This window comes from Pygocentrus nattereri, chromosome 14 (assembly GCF_015220715.1).
Source record: "Pygocentrus nattereri isolate fPygNat1 chromosome 14, fPygNat1.pri, whole genome shotgun sequence".
Classification (NCBI taxonomy): domain Eukaryota; kingdom Metazoa; phylum Chordata; class Actinopteri; order Characiformes; family Serrasalmidae; genus Pygocentrus; species Pygocentrus nattereri.
In genome coordinates, this window is record NC_051224.1 from 19,270,885 (window position 1) to 19,290,286 (window position 19,402).

General features: G+C 40.0%; 1 protein-coding gene across 1 annotated transcript; it reads right to left on the reverse strand.

Annotated features, from left to right (window-relative positions):
* Window positions 1–534: 534 nt before the first annotated feature.
* LOC108427396 (glial fibrillary acidic protein) lies at window positions 535–11,156 on the reverse strand. The gene is made up of 9 exons (XM_017697492.2): window positions 10,565–11,156; window positions 6,720–6,780; window positions 6,306–6,401; window positions 5,758–5,919; window positions 5,195–5,320; window positions 3,046–3,266; window positions 1,786–1,829; window positions 1,258–1,343; window positions 535–917 (listed from the first exon to the last, which is right to left on the reverse strand). The coding sequence occupies exons 1-9, from the start codon at window positions 11,062–11,064 to the stop codon at window positions 876–878; spliced, it is 1,338 nt and encodes a 445-aa protein (XP_017552981.1). The 5' UTR covers window positions 11,065–11,156; the 3' UTR covers window positions 535–875.
* Between the last annotated feature and the right edge of the window lie 8,246 nt (window positions 11,157–19,402).

Genomic DNA, 19,402 nt, shown 5'->3' on the forward strand with positions numbered 1-19,402 from the left:
ACTTAAACTGAGCTGCTTTCAGTGTTGGCTGGTTGTAGGTTATCCACCCAGAAGTAGAGCCAACCTTTATATCTGCAGACATTCTGATTTGGTCAGTATGAAGAGAACCGGTGAGAACCAAGAATAACAAGAGCTAATTTACAAAAATCATAACAAAACTGGTGGGAAATACGGAAAGCTCTGCCTTTGCCGTATTTACATTACACCATTAATTCACACGGCAAAAAATGGTATCTTGTCAAGTACAATTATCTTAAATACAGTCAATAAATCTAATATTTCTCCTGTTGAGATTGCTGTAAGCTTATTTTAGATTAACTTATTTCTTGACTTTTTTTACTTGTTTCTAGTGATTTATTAAGTAAATTATAAGTGAATTAAGTAATTTTGCTTGTTTTAAGATTTTAAGAAATGTGCTTGAAACCAGCAAAACCTGCTACCAAAGACATCATTTTACTCCATAACATCACTTAAAGCAATAAATAATGTATAGAAAATAGCTAAATAATCTTGTAATGAGCACACAGCCATCTCAAAACGGTAAATATAAGATATGTTGACTAGATTTGACATCTAGTTGACTAGATCCTATTTTTTGCAGTGCACAGTTAATAAAGCACGGTTCAATTGAAATTAACTGGACGATATCATCACTTTAGCTCAATTAAATTTGTATTGGTATCTGTGATAAAATGTTCACATCAGTCAGGCCCTAGTTTGTACACAGAGCAGTGAGGAGGGGTGAGGGGTGAAATGGGTGAGATGTGATCAGTGCCTGAAAGCATTAGTGTGGACTTGATGAAGAGGGAGACTGAAGGCTTGTCCGTCTCAGTCCTGTCCTCATCACTGCCATTAGATCCAGCAGCTGTGCATGATCATGGCAGGTCCTTCCTCTCGGTGGTCGACTCCTTTATAATCTGAAAGAGAGAAGTCTGTGAGTGTAATCAGAGCAGACGGCAGGGAGGCACTCCCCCGAGCAGCCCGCCTCATTTGACAACCTAAATGCCCACGCTGTGAGAAAAATCACATTAGCATGTACATACGTAACACCAGTAGCCTCTGCTGGTGCTACTGTGTAACTACGTGGTTTTTCAATGTTAGTAATCAGACAGCTGCTATGTAGCTCCATCTGTTGGCATGAATCTATATCTTCAAAATGTTTAAATCAGTTTATTTCCATGTGTTTACACCATATTGGTGATGTAAATCACTTTGAGCTATTCTAAATCAAATTTGTGCTATAGAAATTATTCTTACCTCTCCATCACGTGTTTCAACAGTACGGACAACAATGCTTCTCTTCACATGAGCCTCCGGTGTCAGTTTAGTGTCCATACTGGTTTCTGATGCCAAACAGAGAAAGGAAGAACGAATATGAAGTGTAATAATCTGTAGTAAAGAAAAATCGTGCTGTACATACAATAGAAAATACCATTTAAGACCAGCCACTTAATCAAAAACACCTACCTTATACTTTCACTCACTGTCTACTTCATTAGATCAGCCCACATTCACTGTCCGTTTCTGACCAGATATTAATTACACACAGTGTCACTGCCGGGGTGAGAATGGTCTGCCACCCAGACATCTCCAGCCAGGAGTGGCTCTGTGATCAGAAACTGACCACTGATGCAGGGCTAAAGGATAGCTAACTCAAACTGTGCCTCAACATACGGGCTACAGTCACTAGCTGTACACCAGCAAGGTAGAGCTACAAGAGAGGAGTTTCTGACAATGCGGCCAGGGAGTGTAGTTTGTACCATGAAGGGCAAAGTTTTCTCTCACCTCTGAACTGCAGGTTGGCAAAACTCTGCACAGGAACAGTGATTCTGAAAACAAACATGTAAAATGGGCATGAAAGAACTGTGTAGATAACTTCAGGTGCATTTCAACCCCTTCAGTTCTAAAGATCTATATGTGGGCCCACACTTCACTTCATTTTTGCATATGAAATAGCCTACATATGAGCTTCATAATAATTAAAGTTACATTATGTAAGTTTTTGGGATTTCGAGATCACTTCTGACCCCACAAGGCTAAGTTCAAAGCTGCACTAGGTAAGTTTTGGGGACTCTCTGGTAGAAATGTGCAATTGCATGCAACATGGAGAACAACACTTTGTAACATGGGTTGTGCTTTGGACTCTCCAAGTGGATGAATCTGATTGCGAGTGTGTGATACGAAAAATTCAAAGAGAACTCAGTAAAAACTTGGTGAAGGATGCGCCTTCTGAATGACCTACTATTGTCATCATCATCATCATTGTAATGTTGATTTTGCATTTGAGACCTAAATGTTAAGCCAGACCTTCTTTTTGAGCCTGAGTGACATTAATACATATAATAATACAAACAGTCGGGCACAGTGTTAATTAATGTTCTTAATAAAGGCATCTACATGGCAATAAAGGTGATTAAAGGTGACTGATATGTTGCAGAAATTAATTTGTAACTCACACAGCTATTTGGGTCTGCGGGTAGGGGCAGGACAAATTATTTAGGTTGTAGGTGTGTGCAGTACAAACAGTGCAGATTTTGGGGGGAATGTGGCTAAAAAAAATAAATAAATTCTAAGCAAATCTTTGTCTCTTTACAGGAGGACTCAGAGCGGTGCATACGCACTATATTTTGGGCTGCTTTTATCACTCTTAGCTTGATAATGCAACTTCTTTCAATTTTAACAAAAAAACCTGTGTTGCTTTAAAAAATTATTTATAGTACCAAATGCATCACTTTCTGGTGGAAAACACTGACAGACCTTTTTTTGCCTTGACTGATTTCTTTATGAATTTCTTACTCATAGTATCAGCAATCGTTGAAAAAAAAGTGAAGAAAAAATCTAAGGAAAGACATATTTTATTTATGATTTTTTTCCTTTATATTTTTGCAATTTTTTTTTCTTGATATTGAAACAAATGGGAAAAAGTCAAAAGCGCTGACTTGAACTTGGTGATACTGAATGCAAATCAAATGTAATCATACTAATCATATGAATCATATAACTCAATTCATTAGGCCTGTTGTTTTTCCACTCCTCCACCCTCACCTGCTCTCCTCGCCCTCTAGAAGTTTCCTGTAGGTAGCGATCTCCACGTCCAGGGCCAGTTTGACGTTAAGCAGGTCCTGGTACTCCTGCAGGTGTCTGGCCATCTCTTCTTTCAGTGTCTGGATCTCATCCTCCAGACGGCTCACCGTGTCCTGATACGCTGCTGTCTCCATGGTGAAGCGCTCCTCCATCTCTCGCAGCTGACGCTCCAGAGACTCGTTCTACAGAGAGAGAGAGAGAGAGAGAAAGAGAGAGAGAGAGAGAGAGAGAGAGAGAGAGAGAGAGAGAGAGAGAGAGAGAGAGAGAGAGAGAGAGAGAGAGAAAGAGAGAGAGAGAAAGAGAGAGAGAGAGAGAGAGAGAGAGAGAAAGAGAGAGAAACAGTGACTGGAGCTTCTTTTAGTTTTGTACTGAAGCTAACTGCATGCCTAAACCATGAGTGGCTCAGTAATCTCTAATAGACTTGCTCATGTGGTTTCTGACACTGTGTGACACTGTTATCCATCAACATGGACAAAAGTACAGACAAAATGTACGTCTTACAATATATACCACTTCTATTGTTCAGAGATATGCACAATGTATATCAGTCAATTTTATAGATAACTTTATGTTTGACCCCAGTAAGATCAGAGTCTTAGCCTTACACTGCAAAAAACAGTATTTTGTCAATGAAATGATCTTAAATCTAGTGAAAACATCTAAAATTTTCCATTTTAGGATGTTTGTGCACTGAATATCTAGTTTATTTTGAGATTGTTTACTTGCTTTAGGTAATTTAAATGAAATTTATCTCACTATACTGACAGATAATTCTGCTGGTTTAAAGCACATTTCTTAAAACAAGTCAAATTATCTGCCAATATAATGAGATGAGTTTACTTAATAAAGTAAAAATAAGTTAAATGTCTATTAATAAAGTAAATAATCTTAAATTAAGCTTATGACAATCTCAACAAAAGATTATTAGACCTATTGACTATATTTATGATAATTCTACTTGACAAGATAACATTTTTGCAGTGTGGTTAACAGAAGCTCAGTTAAACCAATTTTTGGGCCCACACTTCAGACCTTTAGCCTCAAACCCACAGAACTTACACCTTTAAAAATAAAGGTCCAAAATGGATCCTGGCTTGAGTGTACAGTATAAAAAAAGTTAATTATCATAGAACCATCCACTGAAAAGTTCTCTAAAGGCAAAAGCCAATTATGGGTAACCCACATTCTATGGCTCACTGATGATGAGGGTGAGAATGAGAAGGTGTGTTGCAGTCACTGTAGTGCTTTAACCCAGGGACGTAGCCACAGGGATGCCTGTGCCTACCCATACTGATCACAGGCCTACCCAATCAAATAGGGTTGGAATATTTTTTAACCCACATTTTTAAGAAAATGTAAATTGGTCACTCAGAATCATTACGTTCTCTGCATCATTCCTAAATGTGCAAAGTATGATCTACTCAGCCACTGCCAAGCCTTGCCTTATGTTCTCAGCCGTCTAGTCACTGCTTCGTGACCATGGCTATCCACCTTACCTTAAGCCTTCACTTTTTTATCACAAGTCAGTGTTTAAATTTAAAGCTACAGCTCCAGAGCTCAAAAAATATTGACCAACAGAGTAGAGTATGTCGTTTATTACCCATTTCCAAAGCCAAACGTCACTGTTTTTTGGTCTGCCAAAGCAAAATGTCAAAGCAAACATCTACATCTAGTCATTAAAGGTAAGACATAAATGGTTCATACATATATTTAATGTCCACTGTGGCAGTATGCTTTAGCCTATGATAATTAGGTTCAGGTTTTCTGTGTTGTTTTTCCTCATGTTTGTACATCTCAGCTGGCTTGTTTTAGATCAGTTATGCTGTCTTCACTGGGCAAATGCATTGCAGTTGTACACAGTCTTGCTATTCACTGAAATAGGTAAGGAAATGACTGCACAGCTTTTAGGAGTAGGCTATAACGTGACGTTATGGCAGAGCATGTTTGTAATTATATCCACCGTGTTGTCTAACCCTCTTTTTCACAGGCCTATATAAAACTACCTACACTAACCTACACTGCTTTAACCTAAGATTATACTCATGCTTCCACTGTATTCACTGCATCACTGCTTTGGAAAGCACTTTTAATTTGAGAGTAATAAACTCACAGTTCCGCGCAGGGACTCCAGGTCACAGGTCAGGGCCTGTATCTGTCGGCGATAATCATTGGCTTCCTGTTTCGCCTGTCTTAGAGCATCTGCGTTCCGATTAGCTGCATCTGTCAGATCTGCAAACTGTAAAGGGCAGCGGACAGAAGACAGCAGGAGAGACCTAAATTATTGAAGTTGTCAATGTAAATAAATTTAACATCTTCAACATGCACCTTGTCGGAATAAAATGCCCTCATTTTACAGGAAAACCAGACAAAAATACATATAAGACACAAATGGGGCATACGGCTTTATGCAAAAGTTTGGGTGCGCCTCGTTATATTACATTTTGATGATTTTCAAAGAAACTCTCTTTACAAAGAACACAATTATGCACATTTTATTGCACAATAACTATTTATTTTCTGAATTTAATTTTATTGGAAAATAAAAACAAAATGTGGCTTGTGCGAAAACTGTGGCACGTTTTATATTGAACATCAATATGTTAAGCTGGGCATATAAATAGACATTTTGCACTAAAATTAGCCCTATGTACTGGCTATAATGTGTGTGTCTACCTTTGAGCGATACCACTCCTCAGTTTCTTGCATGTTAGAGGTGGCCATGGCCTCATACTGCACTCTGATCTCCCGCAGAGCAGCAGTCAGGTCTGGTTTAGACACGTCCAGATCCACATGAACCTGCTGAGCCATTAACTGTTCCTGCAGCTCCCTCATCTCCTACAGAGAGAGAGAGAGAGAGAGAGAGAGAGAGAGAGAGAGAGAGAGAGAGAGAGAGGGACAGTTGCAGTATACTGCAGAGACAGTGAGGAATTCTTGATGTGACATGGTTAAGCACCAATTTTTCAATCAAAAAATAATGAACATTGCGTGTGAATCATATGAATGTGTGTGAAGATGTGTGATTGTTCAGGATGTTCACATCGTTGTGTTGACAGATTTGAAGCTTATTAGCGTATGGCAGATTTTTGCCTACTCAAAACTGTGACAGGCCATATTGCAATAAAGATGAACAAATGATATATTGTGCAAGTTTTTGCTGATGGAGAGAAGAGAGTATAAATAGAAAGGGATGATGACGGCGGTGCGAAGTAGAGACAGTTCACCTCCTCATGGACTTTCTTCAGGAAGTTAATCTCATCCTGCAAAGCTTCAATCTTCCTCTCCAACTGCACTCTGTTCAGAGCCGCCTCGTCCACATCCTCACAGAGAAAAGAGAAAAACAATGCATAGGATGGATTGTATTGCACATAAAATGGCTGTATTTGTGTTGTAGACATTGTGACCCCTGGCTCCTATCAGCACCACTGTAATGAAATCAGACTCTGTAAGTTTCTCTATAAAAAACCATTTCACATAAATACTGAAAAAAATCCGGAAATTTTAAAACATCCACATTTTTAATCCCCGTTAAGATGGCGAGAGTAAATATGCATGAAAGCATGCTGTCATTAGCTGTAATGGTACAATCCACAATCCAGGATCAAGTGTCTTGTAGTGTGTGTATAAGTGTTACTTACCTGTCTGAATGTGTTCAGGTTGTTGTCAGCCTCTTGCCTCAGTGCGATCTCATCCTGAAGTCTGGAACACAGAAAGAGGCGATAAATACTCACACCATCCGAGCAGTCCAGCATCCGGTTCTGAGAGTTTGTATGTATTGTATGGTTTGTATAATCTTTCCATAAGCGACACAATGTACTGTTTTACCTTCCTACTCATAACTGCTAACTGACTCACAGAATTGCTTTCATTATTATTTTCCAGATGAATTATTCATTAAATCATATGAATAATTAAACTCAATCCTCAATAAAGTTCTGCACAAATATTCTCAGTGTTAATTCCACGTTGACTCAATGCCTCACTTTGTAAACAGCAAATATTACATCCACATATCAAAACCTCTGAAATCAGTTTAGTTAATGTACATTCAGGCCTCGATCTTAAAGTTATTGGCTCCTGGGCACAAATGCTTGGTGGACCCCTACGAGTGGTCATTGTCATTAATAATATCACAGCAAGTTACACAAGTCCTGTGCAGCACCACAACGGCAGCAAACTAACCACTCTGATGGGTTCATCACTGTTATAAGCTTACAGTTTTTTCCAATTGGTTAGGGAGGTTTAGGCAGGTGGAAGCAGGACTGAATGGGACATTAACTCACCATTAATCCTTCAAACTCTCTCTAGTAACCTACACAGGAAAATGGATTTTCCTAGTATTTTTTTTTTATTTATAGAGCTTTTTCTGCATTTTTCCATTTCTAGTATAGTTTTAACTGTTTCTAGTAATTGCTTTAGTATATTTTTCATTTAAAGGATATTATTTTAAATATAGATAAATATTATATTCTTCATGGATAATAACTGGTGACCTGTCCAGGGTGTATCCCGCCCGATGACTGCTGGGATAGGCTCCAGCACCCCCCGCGACCCTGACAGAGAAGCGGCTTGGAAAATGGATGGATGGATGATATTATTCTATTTCATAAATAATTTTATAACATATTACTAAATATCTTGGAATAATTTGTATTTATAGTATAGTTTTAGTATCATTTTTATTTAAAGCACATTGTAGTACAGTTTGTGCCTACAGATAATTTTATTATAGTTTTTATGTATATAAAATATGTATAAAAAATAGTTTTATGTATTTATGTAGTATAATTTAACATCTTATAACTTTCACGTCGGTGAACATTTCATAAAGAATAGACAAATATTGATGTCAGTTTCAAGAACTGTCTCCTGTAACCTCTTCATGTTTGTTGTAACAGCAACATTATTTGGCGCTTTTGATTACATGGTGTTTTTAAAAAACCTGCAATGGTGCAAAACATCAAACTTATGTTATCTAAGACACACATGAGCCAAAACCAAGCCTTCATGAACTGAATTCAGAGTGTTGGATGGGGGTAAATGCTAATCTCCACAGCACTTTGGTCCAGAAGCTCCCTTTGCAGTTTGCGCAATGCTAATCTTTACTGTGAATAAGCATCTACTACTGCTAGCTACGTTAGCCTCAAATCATTAGTTCAAAACTAAAGAAGTAAACTTTAGACATCGCCTTGGCTTCATTTGGTGTAAGGAGAGAACTGCATTAGACTTTTTGCTGAGCTGTTCTTTTAAACTGTGTATTTATATCACAGTGAATGTAATAAACTGTTATAACATAATACATTTTAGCGTTTGTAATGCTAAAGCTTTATTTTAGTGTCCTGTATCTACATTTAACTTCTGGAGTGTGAGAACGTGGGTTGCTGGTGATGGTCGGGGTGCACCCACTGTGAGTCAGCAGCCGATTGTTTGGGAGTCATTTGGTTAAAATATGTGACTTGTTGCTGGGACAACAAGACATCTGCACAGGATTTTGGGGGGCTTTGCGAAGGGGCTATTGTCTCCCACCCTTCCCCCACTTTATCCACCTCTAAAATGGGCAGAGGGGACCACTGAGGCTCACTCATGCTTTAAAGAAAGACAAGGGAGTGGATGAATGAATGAATGAATAAATGAATGAATGAATGAATGAAAACCTCTCAGGTCCCCCACCATTACAGAGTAATAAATCTATGTGCACTCACTCTAAGCATCCAAATTTACTGCTGAAATAACGTGCAACCTATATGCCATAGCCTCTCAATACAGCCGTTGCTGTGGCAACTTTCAAGCACAATTCAGAGCTCCGAGTGAATAGATGCATTTCTTCAGCACCCCTGCTGACCTCTACAGATTCTTTTGCAACCTGCCCATCTGTCGTGCTTACAACTCCTCTGGTGCCTTGAGTTCTGCCATGCTGGAGAGCCACAATTGCCCTCATGACTGCTCTTAAAAGTTTTACTTCAACATAGAAAGTTTTATATTTTCCTATAACATGGCATCGTTTAGTTTGGCTTCTCCACTTGAAAGTTTAGAATCAATATTTTTAAGAATGTAAAACTAATTTGGTTGCTGGTACATGATTCTAATAAATAAATAAATAATCATTTAAAAAAACTAAAGAAGATGGTTCTTAACTGACTGTGGAAGCCGTAGAACAGTTCTAATAGACTAATAACCAGAATGCATCATATTTGAGATGATAAACTCACAAAAAACAGGACAAAATGTGACTAGTTACAGGAAATTCTACTTATGGATAAACTTCAAAACCTCAGTGACAGGAAACACAATACTAATCATCATGTTATTCATTGCTAAATGCATTGTGTGTCATGATTTATGGATTTTAATTCTCCAAATTATAAAAAAATTCTCAAAATCTTGATACAGGTTACTTTAATGAGCGTCCTTTTAAATATTGGGGTTGCTGCACCCACCCACCCCCTCCCTGTTCCTGCTCCCCTGTTTATGACTGGTATGCTATGAGAATTGATTCCAAACTTGTGAACAATAGTGTAAACCCAGACAGAAACAGACTGATTGCATCTTTTCACTTACTCATCATCATTCCAGATCCTGAAAGAACCTCTTGAACTTCACTCAGTGCTATAAAATACAAACCATCACTCTACCAAAAATATTATTTTAATGTGGTAGATTTATTCAGGTCTAATCAATTATTCAATTATTATTTGACGTAAATTCAATCACTGCTTGCCAATAGTGCAGTGTTTCCACAGTGGCACATCTCTAGATCTTTTGGAAAGCCCTGGCATTACTTTTTACAAATGATCAAGTTATAAGTACTTTATCAATTATCTGTCATCACCTAATCCAAGAAAGTGTTTGTGCTGGTTGATAACTGATAACTTATTTGTCTTCAATTGCAGATTTCAAATAAACATTTTCACGTTCTATTTAGAAGGTATAAAAATTTGGGTATACTCCAGATGTTCAAAGCTGTACTATGTAAGTTTTGGCGATTTGGAGACCTCTCTAGTGGAACTGTGTAACTGCATGCAGAAGAACACTTTGTAACATGGGCAGTACTGTGGATCCCTTACCGAAGCATATGAATCTGATGACAGCAAGTGCACTGACAGTAATCAGAGAGAACTCAGTCAAACTTGGTGAAGGACGTGTCTTCTGTGGACGTGAATCTACTATTGTCATCATATCTTCATCAGTATAATGTTGATTTTGCATTTGAGACATGAACATTGAGCTGGACATTCTTTTAGAGCCTGTTCTTGTGATGTTAATACGTAAAGATGTAAGATGCAAAATCCGACCCAACGCTTCTGATTTTTAAAGTATTATTCCAGGCTTTACAGGGTGACTCGCCGCAATACCCGCACACAATACCTGTTTTTTTCTTCTGACTCGGTAACATTAAAATCTTACACATTGTAGCTTGAAGTTATCTGAACTATGATAGCATTTAGTGCCCTGTGTGTTGCAGTCAGCATGTGTGGCTCCTTACCTCTGCTTCAGTGTGGCCAGGTCAGCTGCCAGGTTGTCCCTCTCGATCTCCATCCTGGCCTTGCCTGCGTTAAGGCCATCCACCTGCCTCCTCAGCTCCCTCAGCTCCTCCTGGTAGATATCACCCAGGCGGCTGGGCTCCTTCCCCCGCAGCTGGTTCAGCTCAGCCACCAGCATCTTGTTCTGCTGCTCCAGGAAGCGCACCTTCTCAATGTAGTTGGCGAAACGGTCGTTCAGCCCCATCATCTCCACCTTCTCATTGGTGCGCGTCTCCCGGTACTGCGCCTTCAGCATAGAGTCAGCGGAGAAGTCCAGCCGCTCGCCGCCCAGGGACAGGCGAGAGGTGGACAGGGCCCCGGGGCTGGACAGGGTCAGGTGGCGAGGGGTGCTGTGGAGGGAAAGGCGGCCAGTGCTCATTCGACTGGACACTGCAGGGGACCCAGTGGAGCCTTGAGGCCCGAAGCGCTTTCTGTAGGACGAGAGGACACGCTGGCTCTCCATGATGGGGCAAAATGGGGTGGACAGAGAGGACAGGAGGCTTTTATAGAGAGAGAGTGAAAGAGAGAGAGTGGGAGGAGTAGAGGGGGAGGAGGAGGGAAGAGGGGCAAAGAGAGACAGAGAGTAAGGGGGGGAGCAATAGAGAGTGAGAGAGAAATAGAGAGTAAAAGAGAAACAGTGAGAGTAAGAAAGTAAGAGAGAGGAAAGATAAAGAGGAAAGAGAGAGAGTACAGAAGGAGGGATGGAGAGTGAAGAGAAGGAAGGAGGAGAGTGGGAAGAGGGGAAAGAAAAGAGAAAGAGCAGTAGTAAGAAGGGGAGCAAAAAAGTCAGTGAGAAATAGAGAGTAAGACAGGACAACGAGAGAGAGGAAATAGGGAGAGTATAGAGGGAGGGATAGGGGAGGAGAAGAAAGGAGGGGGAAGAGAAGAGAGTAAGAAAGAGTGACAGGGAGAGACAGGAGCAGAAGGTTAAAGAGGGAGTAGAGAAGGACAAAAAGAAAGAAAAAGAGTGGTGTATGAGAGAGGGTTAAAGAGTGAGAGAGAGAAATAGAGAGAGTAAAAGAGAGAAACAGAGTGAGAATAAGAAAGTAAGCGAGAAAGAAAAGAGAGAGCACACAGGGATGGAGGGATTGAGGGGGAGGAGAAGGAAGGAGAGTGGGAAGAGAGAGAGAAAGCGAGAGAAAGAGAAGGACAGAGACACAGAGAGAGGAGCAGAAGGCTAGAGCAGAGGTAGAGGAGGACAAAGAGAGATATAGAGTGATGTGGGAGAGGGAGAGTAAAAGAGAGAAGAGAAAAAGAGAAACAGAGAGGCAAAGAGAGGCAAAGAGAGGAGGAGGACAGGGAGAGGAGGACAGGGTACGTGTGACACTCAAACTGTTTGTACTGGGAATTGTTTGTGCTCGTCCAGTCAGCAGCAATTGTCTCCTGACCTGCTCCTTCTCTCTCTCTCTCTCTCTCTCTCTCTATCCCTCTCTCTCTATGGGCTGTGTGTGGTGTACTAGAGGCTACATTCAGTCACAGCAGCAATCTATTCATCTCTAAAGGAGAGCAAAGAAAAAGATACAAACAGAGAGGGAGGGAGATAGGGAGAGATGGTATGTCAGCTGTATTTGTCTCGTTTTACCTCCTGCTGGTCAGAGAGAGAGAGAGTGAGTGAAAGATATGAGGGTGAAACTCTTCTGAGTGCTGGTTTTGATTTATGCAACAGAATTTTTTGGCTTCCTCTAATTTGTGCGTGTGGGGAGGCGGGGGGGGGGTGTCTTACTTTTGTCTGGGTTTTAGTTTTTTTTTTTTTTCCTGTGTGGGACTTTAATGATGTCACAGACCACTGGTGCGATTACACAATGTACTGATTAAAAAAGAGAGTGCAAGTCTGGCCGGCAGCGAGTCTGAGTCGGTCCTCCTCTTTGTGCTAACCTGGGAACATCGCTCAGAACTGTACTGAATGGACATCCAATATCTGGCATCCAAATTTTGAAAATATGGATTTAAAATTCAATCATATGCAAATGTATTGGTGCACCTGCTACATGTGGCAGTGCACATAACCTACATTTTAACATTTTAATGCACAATATTATATATAATATAATTAATATATTGGGGCAGAAATAAAACAAGTGAAGGCAATAACAGTGCTGGCCTCATAGAGGTTCTTCATTTAGAACCCCTAAAACTTACCTCTATAAGCAGGCACCTGGCCTTCCAGCCTTGTCTGTGGCAGTCACTAACAAGATCTTTACATGGTCTCTTTTCCATTTGAAGTTTTTTTGCATGCTGTCTATCCACTGCACTGTCAGCTCCAGCAAGACGATGGTCATTGATGGTCATGATGGACACACTGTGACACTGTGGTGAAATGGTGAAAGTTTTGGTGAAAACCATTTAAATCAATTCATTTAATATTCAGTATATTCACTTTTTTTGGTGCTGGTGGTGGTGGGGTACTTAATACAATGTTTACTCAATTAGTTGTTGCCAATGCCCACCTGCTAGTTAGGTCTGCCCCTAGTCCAGGGGTCGGCAACATGCGACTCTTACTTACTTGCTGTGGCTCCACAGCAGAATTAGATTTGTAGGTAAAAATAAAATAATCCTCCTTTATAGTAAAACTGTTCAACACAGTTTAACAATAAATGGTCTTAGACACTGGGGTTAATGTAGAATCCACCCTTTAACCCTGAAGGTTAGTCCTCAGACCGCTGGTCACCATAGCAACGCAGACTTGTCTAGCTAGCAGCTAATGAAAAGGCAAAGAGATTTAAGATGAACATGGACTTCTTATGCATTTATAATCAATAATGGTTTCCTGATACGTTTAATTTGCAATGAGAAACTGTCAAACACTAAAAAGTCATGACACGGCAGCGTGATTGCTACAGCTCTGAAGCATTGGTTATTCATAAATGTAGCCTTTGTGCTGCAGAATGGTACAGCATAAAACTTCTACAGACATCCTTTGAACAAATGGATAAATAGTTCAATCAGTAACTTCCCTCAATTACATAATTGTAAAAGATAGATTAGTTCCGTTTCCCAACCCTAAATGATTACGGACTTTCATTTTTTCTAAATAACAAGGTATTTTCATTTGTGTTCATGAGATGCCTCGATAATGATATAAATATCACAAGATGTCAAGAAAACAAATGAAAATAATTCATTATCATGGAAAAAAAACAGAAAAAAGGAACCCATGGCCATGTAGAGCTTGCATAGTTTTCCTGTGATTGGGCAACAGTTTCAAGCCTGACCTGCTGGTAAATGTGTATGCAGTATGAAACATTTAACAAGTATTTCATCTGATAACGATGAAAGATTTATAACCTGAAGGTTTTATCAGTTTTTTTCTGCTTCAGTTTCATTAGTTATTGTAGCTTATTTCACTGTATAAAAAATGGCTAATCTGTAAATGCCACGCTGATTCTGTATGGAGTCTGACTGCTCAACCAGCCTATGTGAATGCTCTGAGCTGTTAACATGAGCAACAAAATGTCAGTACGTGTGAAACAGCCAGAAGTCTCTCTCTCTAATCTCTATCACACGATGCTACCAAGCTAGGAGAGTTAAGGCTAGCATGTGCCTCCCCCGAGACACGTGAAGTGCCACCACATCTTTATAAACTGCTCCTACTGCAACAGCTCAACATGCTTGGAGGAGAAAACTGCTAATTTTGATCTGTCTACATTGTGACGTCAACCAGAGAGAGCAAGGACAATAATGGTCTCCTGGCCACAGCATCTCTAGAGAGCAAACTTGAGATCACCTGATGATGGGCCAGACAGTCATGCCACTAGTCTGGACCCAGAACACTCAGATTCTCAAGTTATAAAACCGTAACAAATCCTTACAGAAGTGATTTTTGTTCTCTCGTCCCCCCGTTTGGCTCGTCAGGCAAAACAGCTGCCAGAACACAAGAAAGCCCTAATGTTAAGATTCATGATTAAACTGCAGTCGTGTCATGTGTCTATAATAGGTTATTTCTCCTTATGAATGCAGGATGGCAGGGTCAGGCTCCCTTCATGATATGCCAGAATGGGGAGCACAGCTCCGAGGACAGTGCTTCGAGGTTCTAAACTATGCTGTTTGGCCTAGAGTTCTCTTAAGTGTTGGGCTTCCAAGGGCCAATGTATCCATGCTGGTGCATGCTGACATTTGGCCTCCAAAACTGGGGAGCATAAACTGTAGCACAAGAAACTGCATAGGGCTAAATAATAATAATTAATAAAGAACAATAATTAATGTGATAGGACTGTACAACGTTTTAACAGTGCAGATACCTATATAGGCCCAGTCACACTAGTGTTTGCCAGCAAACCTTTGTGTGCTAAATTACATTCATTTCAGTGGAATTCAATGGAATCTCCTGTGCAAAGTTTCACATCCAAAATCCTTGGTGAAAAAGCTTTAATGAGACGGCCAATTTGTAATGACCAATAGCACCAGGGGCGTCATGCAAGCCAAAATTCTGGGGGGCACAACTGGAATCAGAGGCATGGGGGTCCTTCCGCAGGAAAAAAAGAGAAAGTAATGACATTGTTTTCTGCAATTTGACATACCTAAAAAAGGGTGTAGGCATAAAAGCCTATATCCACAATCCAAATGAAAGTAAATAGCATGGCACAAGTCATGGCTAGCTAGCAAGCTTCTTCACTGGCTTTAAATAAAAATACACAGACAAGAGATTAAGCCCCCCCAGACAAAATATTAGTCACTTCGTGTGTTTAAGGTGGTAGTAAATTCAGGCTCCTGCAGATGCCATTGCATGAGGATGATCAGGATATAAATACCAATACAAAAAGGAGTGGTTGAATTTGGGCACGTCAAAGACCAAAGTGTGAAGGATGTGGCTGAATTTGCATGTGTATCAAAGCAGATGGTCATACAGATCAACCAGCAGTGGCAAAAATCCCAGTGTATTCTCGTCAGAATTGAGGCCGAAAGACAAAACTGACAGAGACCAACAGTATGTTTCACAGCTTGTGAATAAAATCTGCAGAAGAATTTTTTCTAGAAGTCAATGTAGGTCCTAACACCAAATTTCTGAAAGAACACACTGCAGAGAACTGCATACCACATGGAGCAGTGTGGATTCTGCTCACAAAGTTGCCCGGTTGTAGTGGGTGAAGTTACACAAAAACTGGACTGTTCATGACTGGAAACGTGTTATCTGATCAGATGAACCTCATTCCTGCCTGTATGTGAATGACGCTCGGCGTCATGTTCATTGTAGTCCTCCGGAAGCCTTCAAAGAGGACTGCATGCAAGGTGTGGTTCAAGCTGGAGGCTGTGATGTTCTGGGGGTGATTTATTTATGAGAAAATGGGTTCTTCGGTTGAGGTAACAGTAAATTTGAACCACAAGGCTTACACTGAGCTACTGGAAAACCAGGTTTTGCATTTTGCGCAATTCTTTGATGCAAGAGTGGCTGACAATTGGTGCGGCCTACATCCAGAAACTTGTCCAGTCCAGGCCAAATCGAATCACAGCTATTATTTGTGGCCATAAAGGTGTTACACACTATTAGATACGTTTCAGTCACAGGTGACTAATTTTTCATTTATCTTTACACCCGTGGTTTTCCACCAGTGGTGGGTGTTAGCCAGTTTGCTAACTGCTTTCAGTGCTAGACAATAACAGCACTGATTAGCATGGCTGGTGACCAGCAAAACCAGTAGATTTTGTGTTTGGATGCTGGTACACTTGTCAACCAGCATGATCATGCTGAGTGATCTGCTGAACCAGAACTAGACCAGCAAAAACCAGCATAAACCAGCTTAGACAGTCTAGAATATTACAAATATAGAGAAAATAGAAGTGTAAAAATGAAAGCAATGACCTCCAAGGGTCTTCTTACAGGATGTAATAAGCCATAGTCACATTTTGTGGAGAACAAGTTTGAGTCATGGCCTAGTCTAATTTGCGCTATTGTGGATGCGATTGTAGAGAGAGTTGTGGTAAACCAGACTAAGAGAGACAGACTCAGGGCACTGAGCAGTCCAGCTGACTGAACAGATCATGCTCACTGCTCTCATTGTCCTGTCAGATTTACGGGAGATGAGGTCACCAAATGCCACCACTGATGGCTGGCAGGCTGGAGGTATTTAGTCTGGTGGTGATGCTGGTGAGGAGGCTTTGGCTGAAAAGGATGTCAGGAGAAATTAACATGTACAGAATATTTAGAGTATACATACTTACACTCAGGGTAACAGTAGAAAGTACTGAACAGAAAGGAGATATTATATGTGAAGGACCACAAACGCTGAAAAAGTCAAACAGTGACCAGGAACTGTCAATTTACCTTCAGATTTCTGGCTTAAATTGTCCTCTATGTTACCATTATGCTACAGTTACGGTGGTCTCAATCAGCAATCATTCTTCAGCCAAGGAGCAAGTGGTGAGTAGAGTTTGTTTTGGTTCTTGAGAAAATTACAGTTTTCATCAAGAAAGAAGGTTAACAATGAGCAACCCGTCTGAAAGTGTTCTGACCTGGTACAGTCTCTCTGTGCTTCAACACAACTGATGTATAACAATCAACACCGCCCACTTTACTGAAAATGACTGGGCTGCAGGTGAGATCACTGACAGACAGTTCTCTTGTACTGAAATTATGACAGAATATCATTAAAATATAAAAAAAAACTAGACCTATCTAAAAATACAAAAATACATAGCGCTGCAGGCAGCGAAATAAACACACAACTATGAAAGATGCTCTGTAGACTGGGGCACAAAATTCTAAGAAAAGTGAATATCCATGGCACAATTCACTGAGTTAAAATGCTTTTATTGTAACATGGCTTTTGACATAAAGGCCCAATCCCATTTCACCACTTGCCCCTACCACTTAGCCCTTACTCCTCTGTTTTGCAAGTTCACACCTACAGGTAGGGTGTCCCCATTCTTGTTGAGATAGAGGGGTAGGGCAAAGTGTTAGGGCTACATGACCCTCCAACCGGAGGTTTTTCAGAGATTCACTCCAAACAGAGTTTTATGAGGGAAAAAAAGAAAAAATGGCAAAATGGTTGCGACCAGAGAAACCCACAAATGTGAGAATTTTCTGTTAAAAATGTATGAAAACCATTGTACTATCTTAGTTTAATGTTGTTTCAGTGTATTAATATCCTTTTCTTCTTAACAACAAATCACTAGTATTAAGCTGATGTCTCTAGCTAGCTAGCTAAATTTCCTGTTCCACCGTAAGCAGCAGTTATACTCTGGACCCTCAGGCATCAGAACTGCTGCACCATTTAAGGTGGAATGGGACAGTGCCAACAAGAAGCTGGCGAATAGCTGACTTTAGCTTCATATTCAAGAATAAGGGGTAGGTGAAAATAAATAATTGCTGCATTTGGGTTGCAATTTCCAATAGTTCAATTGAGAAGTACATATTAATAGAAACAAATTGTTGGAATAAAAGTTGAAAAGTTAAAATGTAAGTAACTCTTCTTTGTGCTGTTTTCACTTAAATACTTGTAAAAGACAGTTAACAAATCACTGCTTTCTGTTTTTATTTGCATTTTACTTACTTTCCCGAACTTTTTGGAATTGGGTTTGTATATATTATAATTGCTCACGGCTCAGAAAGAAAACAAAGATATCTCATGTGAGCACTAGCGTATGCACGTACAGGTGGTTGGTAGTTAAGTCTCATTGTCTTCAGCTGTCCATCAATCTAAGTGGTGACCCATATTGTGTATGGGCTGAGAGAACATTACAGAGTGAGGAGAATGGTAACAGCCCATGTGGTCTGATGGAGCTTCTCCACTGTAAGTCCAGTGGTGATTTATGCAGTGCAGGTTTTTTTTTTTTTGTAGGGTCTGGATTAGTGTGGTGCCATCATTAAAAAGAAACTACTCACAACCCTGAGGGGAGTTCTAAAGTGGCCGGTGTGGTTGCCTTAGAGGCTGTAACTGAGGGAATACCTTTCAGAGAGTAAACAATTAGAGAGAAAGGGGGAGAGAGTCATGAAAGGTTGTTGAAGTTAGGAGTCAGAAGTTCAAGTCAAACGAGTCCAGTACGACCGTTTTCCAAAACAAACTCTTGCTAACTCATTCCAGCTTTCTCTTTTCTCAAATAACCTTCTTCGTTCTCCCTCTTTTCTCTGTCTTGCTTTTTTTTTACAGTGCCTTGTTCTGTTTCTTAAGCTGTAAGGCTGAGATTAAGTCCAACAGCTGATTCATGTGTGTCTGCGGTGTGAAGGAGTGCTTGAGAACATTTACTGAATGCTAATGCTACTTCCACTGAGTGATCGCAAGCCAAGGCAAAGCCACAGCCAGACTAACAGACTACTTTTAGTCTGACAGACTGTGTGTGCTGGGATTCTGTAGTACAAATATCCTAAAGCGTATTAGTTACGTATGAAGGGCATATGGTAAGTAAAATGGAAATATTTTCATGTAAACTGTTTCAATCCATGAATCCAGTCTCAACTATTTATTCTTGAACTCAGACTGACATTAAAATTGGCCTACACTACAACCCAGATACCCACCCTTGGACTGCCTAGATGTATGCAAAGCCTACGTAGTTTCTGATCTGTTAGACAGCTTTTAAATGCACATATTATTAATTTTGGAAAATAAACAAAAAGACAAATATTACACACAATTATGCTAGATTGGTTGCAGCTCTCTGACCAACATAAGATCTCTGACCAACATAAGATCGAGTCCAAATCTTCTTGAGCCCGAGATGCACATGTAACTTTAATTTTTCTTTCCACTTTGCACAGAAAACTGCACTTTTTTTCTATTGTTTTAGTGTTATTCTTATATTTTCTATTTTCTTCTAAGATTATATTAAGATTATATTTGGTGAATGGAGGAACAGCAAAGTAAGAA

Excerpts from the sequence above, each read along its gene's own strand:
- LOC108427396 (XM_017697492.2), bottom strand. The coding sequence starts at position 11,064 with ATGGAGAGCCAGCGTGTCCTCTCGTCCTACAGAAAGCGCTTCGGGCCT. Across the intron at positions 5,920-6,305 it reads TGAAGAAAGTCCATGAGGAG|GAGATGAGGGAGCTGCAGGA; the intron begins GTGAACTGTCTC and ends CTCTCTCTGTAG. Across the intron at positions 3,267-5,194 it reads TGGAGTCCCTGCGCGGAACT|AACGAGTCTCTGGAGCGTCA; the intron begins GTGAGTTTATTA and ends CTCTCTCTGTAG.